The 12,551-nt window shown below is 45.8% G+C and overlaps 1 protein-coding gene across 2 annotated transcripts in view; it reads right to left on the bottom strand.

Moving 5' to 3' along the window:
* Positions 1–11,152, bottom strand: part of LOC144146150 (putative RNA-binding protein EEED8.10) — a 37,778-nt gene extending 26,626 nt beyond the window's left edge. Inside the window, exons 1-4 of one of the 2 annotated variants that reach the window (XM_077678114.1) lie at positions 10,516–11,152; positions 7,995–8,096; positions 6,406–6,546; positions 5,432–5,529 (exon numbers count right to left, since the gene is read on the bottom strand). In XM_077678114.1, coding sequence (XP_077534240.1) covers positions 5,432–5,529; positions 6,406–6,546; positions 7,995–8,096; positions 10,516–10,666 — 492 coding nt within the window. In that variant the 5' untranslated portion in view covers positions 10,667–11,152. The remainder of the gene's footprint in view (positions 1–5,431; positions 5,530–6,405; positions 6,547–7,994; positions 8,097–10,515) is intronic. The other variant, XM_077678115.1, reaches the window with a different exon arrangement.
* Between the last annotated feature and the right edge of the window lie 1,399 nt (positions 11,153–12,551).

Genomic DNA, 12,551 nt, shown 5'->3' with positions numbered 1-12,551 from the left:
GATCTGCAAGTGAAACATTTAGTTTAAGACCAAATGCAGAATGGTTTAGCGTGCAAAGCGTCTGAGGGTTTCCAGGATAAACTGCGCATCCATGTGCACTACCCACGCCTACAAATGTAAGCATTGAAAAAAATACGAAAATTTCAGGGGAGGGGGGGGGGGGGGGGAAACAGATTGCGTTTGTTTTTTTTACAACTGGAATAAAAATCTGGAAAAAAAAAAAAAAAAGGCTTCCCTAAGGCCTTTTATTGCAATCTGACTTTCACTGGACATCAGGAAACTTGTGTCTAACATCACAGAATTAAGAACGTGCAAGGAAATTTGGTCAAAGGAATGTGTTTGGCAATCTGCGAAAACACCTGTATGTGTCTGCGTGGTGGCAAGGGCTCATGTCCCTTCACCTACTGTGTACTGCAGATTCCCTTTTCTTCTGCAGCATGCGATGACAATGATTAGATTTTTATGGTGAAAGGCCAACTAGAGGCAAAGAGCGCCAAAGAAAGTTATTTCATGAAAGGGATGTAAACGGAAACCCAAACGTTTAAGTAAAAATAAATTTGAACTGCTTTTAAGAGTCAATGAAGATGGCTGGTGTAAAGGGCCAGGCTGTGATTATGTGTGGTATGAAATGAGGTGTAAAAATTGGATTTCTGTTAGGTACTTGACAACGCGCTTAATAGAAAACATGGGATCATCGGCAACGAAGCAAGATGAAAGAAACTGGTCCCAGTCCAGACATGTGCACGCCAAGCTATGCAACAGGACTGCCAGGGAATTGCGTGCAAAAGCTGGTGTACGAGCAGTCCAACCTAAATGTCTGGAAAAATTTATGCTTGATGTCAATGCCTGGAAGCACTGACCCATCAAGCATAAATGAATTTGACACAGATTGCATAGTTAGGTATAAATTTCAGTCTTGGCTGTAAATCAGTACCTTCCCTTGAAATTGTGTCTAGACTCTGAATCCGAAAAAAATTTCAAATTGTGAGGGTTTGAAGCGAACCGTAGTGGAGAAGGGCTTTGGAATAATTTTGACCACCGGGGGATCTTTAACTTGCGCCAAAATCTCGACACACAGGTGTTTTCACTTTTCGCCTCCATCAGAAAAGCAATCACTGTGGTCAGGATCGAACCCACCACGTCCTAGGGCTCAGCAGCACCATGCCTTAGCCACTGAACCACTGCGGTGGGTGATTCTGACACCAGAAACTCTTCTGGGGCTTTTGTGATGCCGCAATTAGCAATTACCGTCTTTCCAGTGTTAACAAAATAAACGTTCCGGGTATTTCATAGCTGTACGCGCAACCATCTGTTTCAAATTTTTTGTATTTTTCCGGGAAAAAAAAAAAAAACACGAATACCTGTTTTCACGCCTCTCAAAATTTGATGAAATTTTACATCGCTACACATGCACTACCCTAGTGCTGCAACTAGCTTCAAAGCTGCGCAAAGCCACCAATGCCATGAATGAAAACTTCACTTTACAGTTGAACCTTGTCACAATGACCACTGATAAAGCGAAGTATTGGCTATAGCGAACTCAATATGAACTTTGGTTAGTCGCACTTCATTTCATGAAACCGAAACTGCAAGAGCCACGAGTGATATCGCCGTAGCGAATAAATATTTGGTCCTGCGAAAGGCTAAAAACTCGAAAGCTAGAATAAAAACGCAAAATAAAAAAATTCGAACAACCTTCTTTTCTTAATCGTTTGAAGATGTTGAAGAAATTTTGGTCGGCCAGTGCAAAAGCGCATTTTATTAGAAGTAGAAAAGGTGCTTTTGTGTGTGGACGCTAAAAAAACTTCATCCTCCTTAGTGGAGTGAAAAATCCACCAGACAAAGTCACACTCTTCTTCAAATAAGGCATGCTTTGTCAAACAAACCTTGTTCTATTGTAATTTTACGTTCTGTTCCGGTCAATTCAGTTTGAAATGCCACAAGGAGACAGGTAAGGATTACCTCGCATATAATGGGTTTGAAGACTTATAAAATAACGCATTTTTGTATCTAGGATTTTTGCACGAGCTAGATCACTGATTTGTTGGAGCCAATTTATACCTCTACTGTTACAATGAATATCAAATACAACAAACTAGTCTGCTGCCCCAACACTACTTTGTTATAACGAGGTCCGACTGTGCAGTACTGAGAGAGGAGCGAGGTCAGCATGCCAGTGGGCAAGCACCCCAGAATCGGTTGCCATGGCTCCTCAAAAGAGAACACACGCTTATGGCTGATGGCAGAAAGGATTCCACACCAAACACAGGAAAACAAATGGTACAACAACAACAATAATGTACATATCATTGCAAGAAAACATGCCACCGCGTAACAATGCAATATCGTCAGAACACTGACTCCAGGCCAAAACGTCACCACGCATTCAGTACACCCGGCGGCAAAATAAGCCGGAGCACCCGAGCACGTGGCAAATTGCACCGCCGCACCATCTGACGCTGCACTTCTGGTGTCAAGACATTGATGCGTGCGTGCGCGTCCACCCACGCTCGATACCCGGCCTTTTCCTTCGCTGGCAAAGCTGATAGCATTCAGTGTTTGGCGTTAGGGGTCACTTTCGGTTTTACGCTGCTTCCACTTTTATGCTAAGGGCTGGTGTACAATAACACCTTTCATTTTTGTTCTTTTTGTAAAACCCCCCACCACACCGATCTCGACTTGCGCCTTTCTCCCCTTCAATACTGCTTTTAATACGTGTGCAAGGTGACCTTGCATTACGCTTCATTCGAACAAATTATTTATTGCCTCATTTCCTTGTCCGTTTTGGAGTTCTTATTCCTAGCTTAAAACCAACTGCACCCTTTAGGCACAAAATACAAAGGCGCTATGAAATATGTGTGGCACAAGTTTATCACCGAGACGAGCAAGATGTGCTATTGGTTGGATCGGTGCAGAGTGAGCCACGAACAACACTTCACTCTTGCTGTCCGCTGCTGAAGCATGTGCAAGTGATGCGTGCTGAGCAAAGAAAGGGACCCCTTGATCAAACGTGATCAGCTTGGCTGCTTGAAGTGAAGGAAGAGACAAAGGCAGCTTAGCATGGCAGTACGCACACGCACACTTTCATACCTCGACACTAGATGACTCAACTGCATTTTGTCACGCGCTCGTGTGCTTCGACCTTTTTTGCGGCCAGGTGTATGCCATCCAATGACCATGCAGCAGACATTAATTTTTGTGTTATCAAATTGTACAGTGCTAGTCCGCGGACTTTTTTTTTTTTGCCATGAAAACAACGTGCTGTTTTAAGAAATTTGAAGGTCCCCACACAAGAGCTGCACATGCTCACAAGTGCCGCCAACCCACATTTCGTTTCTGCCTGCCGTTCATTTCTTCGATCACGCCAACCACAATGAGATGCCTACTGAATAGAAATACACTTAGGATTTTCCCTACTTTCTGGGGGGCCTTCTTTATTTTTTTTCCAGGAACATGCATCATATCTCGTAAAGTCACGCTTTTTTAATGAAATTCTGCACTTGCCAAATAAAATTATAAGCTGCAACCTTCAAAGCCTTTTTTTTTACCTTTTTTTAATGCTGCTCTACAAGCATGTCTATTAAACCATATCCTCACATATTGCCAAATGCCTTTAATGTTACTTTCTAACAACAAAAAAAAGTACAAGTGAAATTTATAGGAAAACGGCCCTTTTTTTCTCCCAGTGAGACAAACAAAGAAAAAAAAAATCTGCCCCAAATGAAGCTGTGAATGCAGTTGCATAGCAAGCGAACAGAAGTGTGACAAGACAATTCACTGTTTTGCAATAGAAACAAGTGCGAGACAACAAAGCAAGGTTGTAGCGTGCAGTTTAGCATACTTGTCAGTTAATTAGCATAATGAAACTTTGGAAGGACTAGAGTTTTGGCCTGGCAGACAAACACAAGGCTGCCCGTTTCATGGTGGCCTAGTGATACCGCGGAAGCAGCTTAGCAGCGGCGGCGACAAATTATTTGTATTAAAAACTAGGGATGGGCGAATATAGATTTTGAGGATTGAAGCGAATTCGAAGCGAATAGTGATTTGGTCGAATAATTTCGAATCGAATAGTTCGAATAGTACACATTGCAAATCACAAAGACAAACGAGCAACCTGTGACCTGACTAATGTACACAATTTTTTCTAATAATTAGAACTCACGTAGGCACAGCATTGTGTAAAACTATTACCAGTTGAACATTTATTGCAAAATCTTACACACAGCTTTCCTTTGCTGTATTCACAAGTTTTCATGAAGAAATGCCTGTTGCGCCACATGCTCTAGGTGCAGCAGTTTCCGCCGGCTGCTCATTCACAAGTTTAAGCGCCGCCTAGAAACTCGCAGAGTTAAGCGCCGCCTAGAAGCTCCGCTAAAAAAAGAAGTATTGTAGCCACTAGTATCCTCGGCCGTAGCCAAGCAAAGCGCAAGTGGCTGGCCGCCATTTTGAATAGGCTCGCTTAGTGCGGCGTACTGCCGCACTGAGCGAGCCTATTCAAAATGGCGGCATGCCTATTCAAAATGGCGGCCTGTACAAGTCTGCTGGCTTGGTGCCGCTATGTTCGGAGCGGTGTCGTTTCAGTGCCGCCTTTTTTTTTAACCTAAAGTGTGCTGGCGGCCGAGAGCTTCGTCGAACCTCTAGGCAAGGCAGCAACTCGGCAGTGCCGGCACTGATAATAAAAATGTCCGCGTTGGTGGGTCTTAAGCCAAGCCTGGGGTAACTCTCGGAAAGCTTGACCGAAAAGCTTGGCTTTTAGCTGCCTATTCGGGAGCATCGAATAATTCGAAATATCGAATACCTGTATTCGGATCGAAGCGAATAACGAATAGAGAGCTATTCGGTCGAATATTCGACAATACCGAATATTCGCCCATCCCTATTAAAAACGAGAGACTGATAAGTTATCCATGATTGATTGATTTGATTGATTGATTGTGGGGGTTTAACGCGCCGACGCAACGCAGGCGATGAGGTGCGCCGTAGTGGAGGGCTCCGGATTAATTTTGACCACCTGGGGATCTTTAACAGGCGCCAAAATCTCGGAACATGCGGACGTTTCGCTTTTTGCCTCCAGCAGAAAAGCGGCCGCCGCGGCCGGGAATCGAACCTGCGACGTCGTGCTCAGCAGCGCGCAACGCCTTAGCCACTGAGCTACCGCGGCGGGTCAGACTAATTTCTAATTGTTTACAACTCCACAGTAAACTACTTATGACAAGTTAATGATACTCGGGGTAATGATAGAGTTGTCCTAGCGACCAACTGTAGAGTAATGTTTTTACGACATTACATTGACAGCTATAGAGCGCTCAAAGAAACTTGGCCGTGCTGCAAAATGTATTTTGCCCATGGACACTGGCCAGGGTTCAGCCACTGGGGGAAATTGGTAAACAGCTTCGCTGCAAAATTTGAAGAAAGCAAAGAGAGCTCGAACCTTGAGTTTGGAGCATCCCTCTGCCAGGAGCTGCACAGAGGTATTGTTAAGACGTGCTCCCGATATATCGATGTTCTCCAGGTTAGGACAGAGCACACCTGCACACAAACACAAAGCGCTCAAGGGTGGCTCGCTTTTCCACAGCAACTCTCCACTCCCTGAGAAAGGGTAGAGAAGAGACGGAGGATGCAATGCTGTCTTGTGCTTCTCCTGCATGATCCTGTCCGACGACATTGTACCTTTCCTAAGATGCACTGCCAACTAGCCCAACTCCCGTTCAGAAGATATGGACCAAATTTTGGCTCATAAAAAAAGCGCCACTAGCTCTATGATTCTTGCTAAGGAGCTCCCTTGCAGAAGCAAAAACTGCAGCACATAAATTTTCAGTTTTTAATGTTGTTAGGCCAGGCGTGCGTTTAATGTGGCAGGCTACATAATACTGCTGTCACAAATTGTGCTGGCCACGAAAACCCCTTCTTCAAACATTACAGTGCACTATTGCGACTTAGGGGCCAAGCGCAATACATAACACACAATGCGCAATAAAGCTCTCATAAGGATGCTACTACACTGCCATCACAAGCACCAATCTGGAGAGGTCATGCGACATTTTTTGCACTACACAGAATGCCACGCGGCATCAGCAGCTTACCAGCGACTGGAAAACAGTAGCCATGAAATGACAGAACAGGGAGGCCACTGCACTCTGCCGGAAGCAAACAGGAGTAAAACCCGGAATCCGCCACCCCCTCACCGTCCTCGCTAGCACGTGGCGTAAGAGCGCGCAATTTCGTTCACCAGAAACGGCATAAATCTCTCACCTGCCAGTGGCTTAAAACACTGGCTTATGTCCACACCGCACCAGCCACACTCTTACAAATAAGGACTCTCCAAGCTTGCGTGCTGCCCAAGCTCACGTGTAGCGCCAACAGGCCCGCATAAGACCCCGGTGACAGACGGCAAGTGCCACTCACTGATCACAGCGCCAGCCTCGGAGTTGAGTGAGCGCGTTGCAAAGCCCAGGTTGAGGGTGCGGACGCATCCGTCGCAGCGGACCAACAGGGCCTCGAGGACACACGGAGTCAGGCCTGCAGGACAAAGAGGTGCAGAGCAGACTGCCACCCACCCCGTCAATCGCAAGGTTTGCTCGAAGAACGGGCCACCAGCCTGTCTAAAACACACATGGCAGAAGGTGCTTATGCGTGATTTCTGTCTCTTTTGAGGCAAAGTTGACTTTGTGGCCTCTCGCACACTGTGCAATCGGCAGCACACGATCTTACTGGCTCTTATAAAAGATGTGGCTAGTCTTTGACATTAAGTCGTGCACATTAATCACTGTACTCGTGAGTTACGAGTGGCAACAAAAACTTCACGTCAAATTGGGCGCGCAACTTAATTGTTAAGAAAATGACAATTAGAACATGACGGTGCCCCATTCATACACACATGCGCCCACCCACCTATTCCACCTAATAGTCACGTGTGGCCACCACTGCCCACTACAACAGAGAGGGCATTCCTCCAGATAAAGAACGTCATGGCACCACTGACCATGATCAGGACTGAAAATGACATGTCATTATATCAACGATACGATCACTCATCCACCATTGTTTCTAACAACGAGGAACAGGAGACCGTGATTTCTCTTACTCCCTTTTCTTCTGCTCTGGGCGGGAAAACCCGTCATTGTTTTAAAGGAAGAGTACAATCAACCCTCGTGTCGTCGTGTCAATGATGCATTGTGTCAACCTCTCTCTCCAATCTTAGCACACATTATATTCCACAATAAACAGGCAGAAACTGTCCTTGACGCCTGCTGATGTGATGGCATCCTTCACTTGTGCAACAGATATGTATCGATGCGCTGCTCCCTTTCCCCATCTGTAACTTCCCCTTTCCCACTTTCATGATCAAACTGGCGCCCTGCCATGGGGAAATGGTTCGACAGGTACCGACAGATAAAAATGGTCTGTTGCTGACAACCCAAAAACCCCGGTGGAAGAGCCAAAGTGCGAGTAGCACTTAAAAAAAAAATGAATAACTAAATCCAGTTCCACCCAGGATGAAATCAGCTGAAACAGCTCCGTCTTGTGTCGACTTAAACGCCAAAGACGCTCGCCCAAGAAGGGCAACGGCCTCGCCGTGCATATTTTACGGTTCGCGCAAAGAAATCGGCCGTTAAACGTCACTGGTGGGAGGCTCCCTACCCCGGTGGGAGGGAGAGGAACCCGCCCCTGTAAGACCACTGCGCCCTCTAGTGGTGGGTCAGGGAACCAGTGGGTCTGGGAACTTGCTATCGCTGCGTGACGCACGACCTACAGCAGACGGACGAAAAGGCTCATCCTACAACAGCTCCGCTGTTAAAACTTGTTTTGAATACCGAATGTAGAGAAGGTGTGCTGTACAAGCAACACGGAATCTTGCTAAGCTTCTTATTAAAGTGGTCCGAAATCACAGGCACCTTGCCTTGTTTTCATTTGGCCTAAATCGGAGATACCGGCACAGCGAACCGGGAGAGGTCTCGGTCACCAAGAGTCTAAACAAGAAAGAAAATCCTTACATCGTCCGGGCAGCTCAGGACGGCTCGAGAAGACGCCCACCAGGGACAGGTGCCTCTGGGACTTCCACAGCTGGCGTGCAAGCTGCTGCCAGCGCTGGGAAACTGCAGGCGGGGAACAAAAAAAGTCAGCTTGAGTACACAAAAGCTTAAGCCACAGCTACCTGAAGGGGTACAAGTGTATGTGGATTCTTAGGGTTAAAACCCCACTACCTATCCCGCTACTACCCTAAACTCAGTTATAAACTGTACAGTAAGGGTTCATTAGTCAAAAATTTCGGAGTACAGACTAAATTTAAAACTGTGAGTGCTTGCTGTTGTTGTGAAGGCACAGGCGTCATCGATAACTGGAGGAGTGTGGGTGAAATAATCGGTACGGAAAAACATGAGCAGCCAATCTGGATACTTTTTGCCCTTTGAGCTTCAAAGGAATAACAAGAAAATGAGGGGGGGTTCTTTAAATCGGGTAACAACAGTCAACTTCACAACATACACTAAAAATAAAGGAGAATTTACATCTGCACCGATTTACATCTGCACAGAGCACACGCTCGACATGAGCGATCTCTGTACAAACGAGGAGGCACATAGGCTGAAGAGCAGCAATGGCCCCTTTGCCGAATTCCCTGAACATCACAAAAGGTGGGCGTAAAAACTGTCCCTCTGCCAAGTTCATCAGGAGGAGTATCTGGCATGGTCACAATAATGGCTACAGCATGAAAACTCAGTTCATGGAAGTTAGGCTGCAGTGCCTGCAAAAGGTATGACAGACCTTACCATTGTGGTTACTCTGCCATTTGAGGCCTTGAGTTTAACATTCTAGGACAGCACCTTCACCTGAATGGTTGGATCATACTGGTGATATGAATAGTACTGAGACAGCCACACCTGCCTCAGCGAAAATACCCTAACAGCTGTACTGTGCAACGGGTTCGATTGCTTGTCAAGTGCTAAAGAACATAAAAGATCCCTGCAACAAGGAAACTTTGGTGTTTAAGAAATTAAAAACTGCCTATTAGGTGAACTGAAGCGAGTGCAAGAATCTTAAAGTGACTTTATCTTAAAGTGACCATATACCTCGGACCACAAAAAGGGGGGGGAGGCTGAAGGAAGAACGTGGCACCTAGCTAGAAGGGACATTAATGCTTAATGCAATTTTGTTTTAACTGATGGATCGTCTGCGTCGTAATTCTCTAGGCCTTTGTTCGATGAGCAATGCTGCTTTCTTTGCTGAATAAGTAAACAAGTACTGAGGCACGTCCACACACCGTTCCGTCAAATACAGAAGGGTGTACTGGACGGTTTGTTGGTGCACTGTAACTTCAAGAAAACAGCTCAGACATCGGGACTAAGCAAGAAACAAGCAACAGTTTCTTGCTTAGTCCCGTCATGTGGGCTCCTTTGCTGAAGTTGCTCTAACGGTTTCTTTTGACCCTTTCATTCCTCCAGCTTTTCATTAGTGACACTGGGCTAGATACCCGTTTTCCAGATTTCCTGCCAAAAGCGGGACAAAACACCATCCCACAAGCAGGCCGCGGGACAGCGGGACCACAGCCGCAAAACCGGGACGTGTCCCGCCTAAATCGGGACGTCTGGTCACTTTAGTCTAAGACACCGTATTCTTTCCTTTAAGTGTCAAGGGCTTTAAGTTTTCCTACCTGCGTTTGCATGGCATAGCAATCAGTTGGTTTGCCCTTGATTCCCTAGATGATGGAGATGTGCATGTACCGTGTACACAAAACTTGATTGCATTATGTCTAGCATTAGCTACCTTTCATTATGAAGTAATAGTGAATGCATGAAGAGATAAAATTGACTAGCCTTCAAACTTGCAACATAAAGTGCCGAGACATATTCTTCCCTTTTCCAATTGATGGGCTGTGTTCTCACGAAGCTGCTATGATCAGAGAATACACATCAAGGTCATACTTGTAAGAGTCATATAAAGACTATCACACAGGCAATTTGAAAGGACTCCTTCAAAAATAACTAGGCAGCCAACCCACAGAGGAAATAAAATATAAAAAAAACTTTAGTTCAAGTACTTCAAATATACTACCGTTTATGGGCAGCACATTCAAGAAATGGGGTATAAGCAGATTCATTATTTCAACGACGCTTAAAATGTAGAACCGAACAGTCTACCGATCGAGAAAAGAAGCTGGCCTGCAAAAACGCAGAGTTACTAAAAAATGCAAACTTAAATGTACGTGAATACGACTATTTGGGCGTGCTGCAAGACAGTATGTCACAGAGTCACCAGAATATCACAAGACAAGCCCAAATGAGCGCTGAATACGGTTACGTGCTCGCGCTGTAGGGTATGAAATTGACAGCATCGCTGCATAGCTAAACGCGCTCGATAGGCGTGAAATAAAACTGTTCCCTTGTACGGGATAGGATCAGGTGTACACAAACGATAAGCGCATACTCCGCGAGAACTGAGGCACTATGAGCAGAATAATACCAGGACGAACGCCAGCTGTTATGGGCTGGGGACAATGACAAGACAAACGAAGAGCACCTCTTTCAATGCGGACGCGCGACTTGATGTCGAGGCGCTCGAACACCGTGAGCAAGACATCGTCCGGCAGGTCGTCAACATGAAGAGACTGGCTCTGCCCGCTCACGTCTTCCGGCGGGGGGGAGGTCTTCTGCGTGGAGTCTTCGTCCATGGTTACCTTGTCTTTCGCGCTCGAACACCGCCAGCCAGCAAGTCCACGTCAGAACGCCGCGCTGGAAGGGCTGAAGGCTCGTGCCGGACCGCACCGGCGGTGCGAATTTACCATTACCTCGCTTTAAATTCCACTTAACTGGCACGAAACCACCGCAGGCGTAACAGGCGCCGCGCTTTGACAAGAACAGCCTCTCTCGAACGCTGTCACAGCCGTCGTAGATAGCACGCGACAACTGCACGCGCTTCCTCCACTCCTAAAGAGAGCGCTGGCCAACGCCAACGAAATATCCCGATGAACGGAGTCTCCCTCTATGGAAGACGTACACGTAGCTGTTCTAGTCCACTATAAGTAAACTAACGGAACAGCAGTTCAAGAGATTCGAGCATTACGAGTGCGCGTCTTAAACCTTTCACCACTTTTCCGTAGTCAGCGCCAATCAGCTGTTCAACTTCGCGGCCGAAGCACTAGCCGAAGCTTCGCAGCCGAAACGCCGAAGTGCGTCTCGCGGTAGCCGCATGGTGGCGACTCTGTTCAATACAAAAATACCTTTTCTTTCCTCCATGCAAAAATACATTCGTCTGAAAACATAGTTTGAAGAGATCATAGAGTTTCTTACAATTTGTATGAAACTCTATGGAAGAGATAAGGAACTGATTATTTAACTCTCCAGCGCGAGCATATTTTCATATGCATATTCTGTCCTTTTATACCTTTATGCGTCCGAAAAGTACCTAGCTCCTTACAAAAGACCGATTTTTAATGCGTGAGCATTTGTATTTTTTTATCAGTACGGCTTCGTGAAGCCATTCGTTTTCAGCTTTCCTCCATGGTTTTCAGGCTGCACGGGTGACAGCCACAACGCGATTGGCGCGAAAGGGCATGCAAATTTCAGTGGCAGACGTACAATAGACAGCAAATTTTCCTGTGACGTCACTGTCTCTCTCCGACTTCTATAGAGGAATTGAATAAAATTGAAGAAAGAGAAGCATTGAAGAATGACCCTCGTACCTGGCAAGCCAGTTCCCAGCTCTTTTTTCAACAGTATACAAAAAGCTAGCATATAGGACCACATTTAATCCAACTACACTCCCTTCATCTTCTTTTCAGGCAATCACCGAGGTCAAGGAATTAGGTGAATAAATACATACTAAAGCATTGCAATGGCTCAGGCGTGTAGCATGCAGACAGAAAATGTGCTAAGGAAACGTGCCACAAACCTGCTTCAGTCTTCCATGTTTGTTCAGCAATGAAAGCACAACGAGCATCCGAACGTTAACATTTTCTTCTGTTGACTTGGGATGTTCAAACAGCGTTCTTAAAACGGTGTATATCAACACCGACCTACCCGCATAAAAAAGGACAAAAAACGCTTTACAAGACGTTCTCAACACTCAAAACATTCATGTTACGAATACGGTGTCCTATGTCATGCTCAGGTGACGCTGTAGAGAAAACACTGCTTTTCCGCTCTGTTACCATTACTGTGGCAGCGTGACGAATTGAGTAAAGGTTGAATGAAGCAAGCCCAGCAACTACAGCATCAACTTGCCATAGCATTTCCACCTGCTTCCTGTACATGTAGTTTGCCACATGTCAAGCCTATCCTCTTTCCTTGCGACAAAACAATTAAGAAAGCTGTCATAGAAGCAGCGACAATTACACAGTACTTTCGTATAAAGGGACCCTGACGGCTGCTGTTACACATCATAGGGCAGAAAAATGAACAGGAGGCAATAGTTATTCGAGCACCTTGGACTTAGGGGCGTCATTAAACTGCTGCTGCTGCCGTGAATGGTGCAGTAAACTATCGTTTCAACAAAAACGCCGTATTTAAAGTTTTTCCTTGTTCTAACTGCAATGCATAGACAGGACATTTTGCCAA

Source organism: Haemaphysalis longicornis, unplaced genomic scaffold (genome assembly GCF_048455015.1).
Source record: "Haemaphysalis longicornis isolate Haplotype H1 unplaced genomic scaffold, Haemaphysalis longicornis Haplotype H1 scaffold_7, whole genome shotgun sequence".
Lineage (NCBI taxonomy): Eukaryota > Metazoa > Arthropoda > Arachnida > Ixodida > Ixodidae > Haemaphysalis > Haemaphysalis longicornis.
The sequence above is the reverse complement of the archived record's forward strand: the minus strand, read 5'-3'. Positions and strand labels throughout refer to the sequence as shown.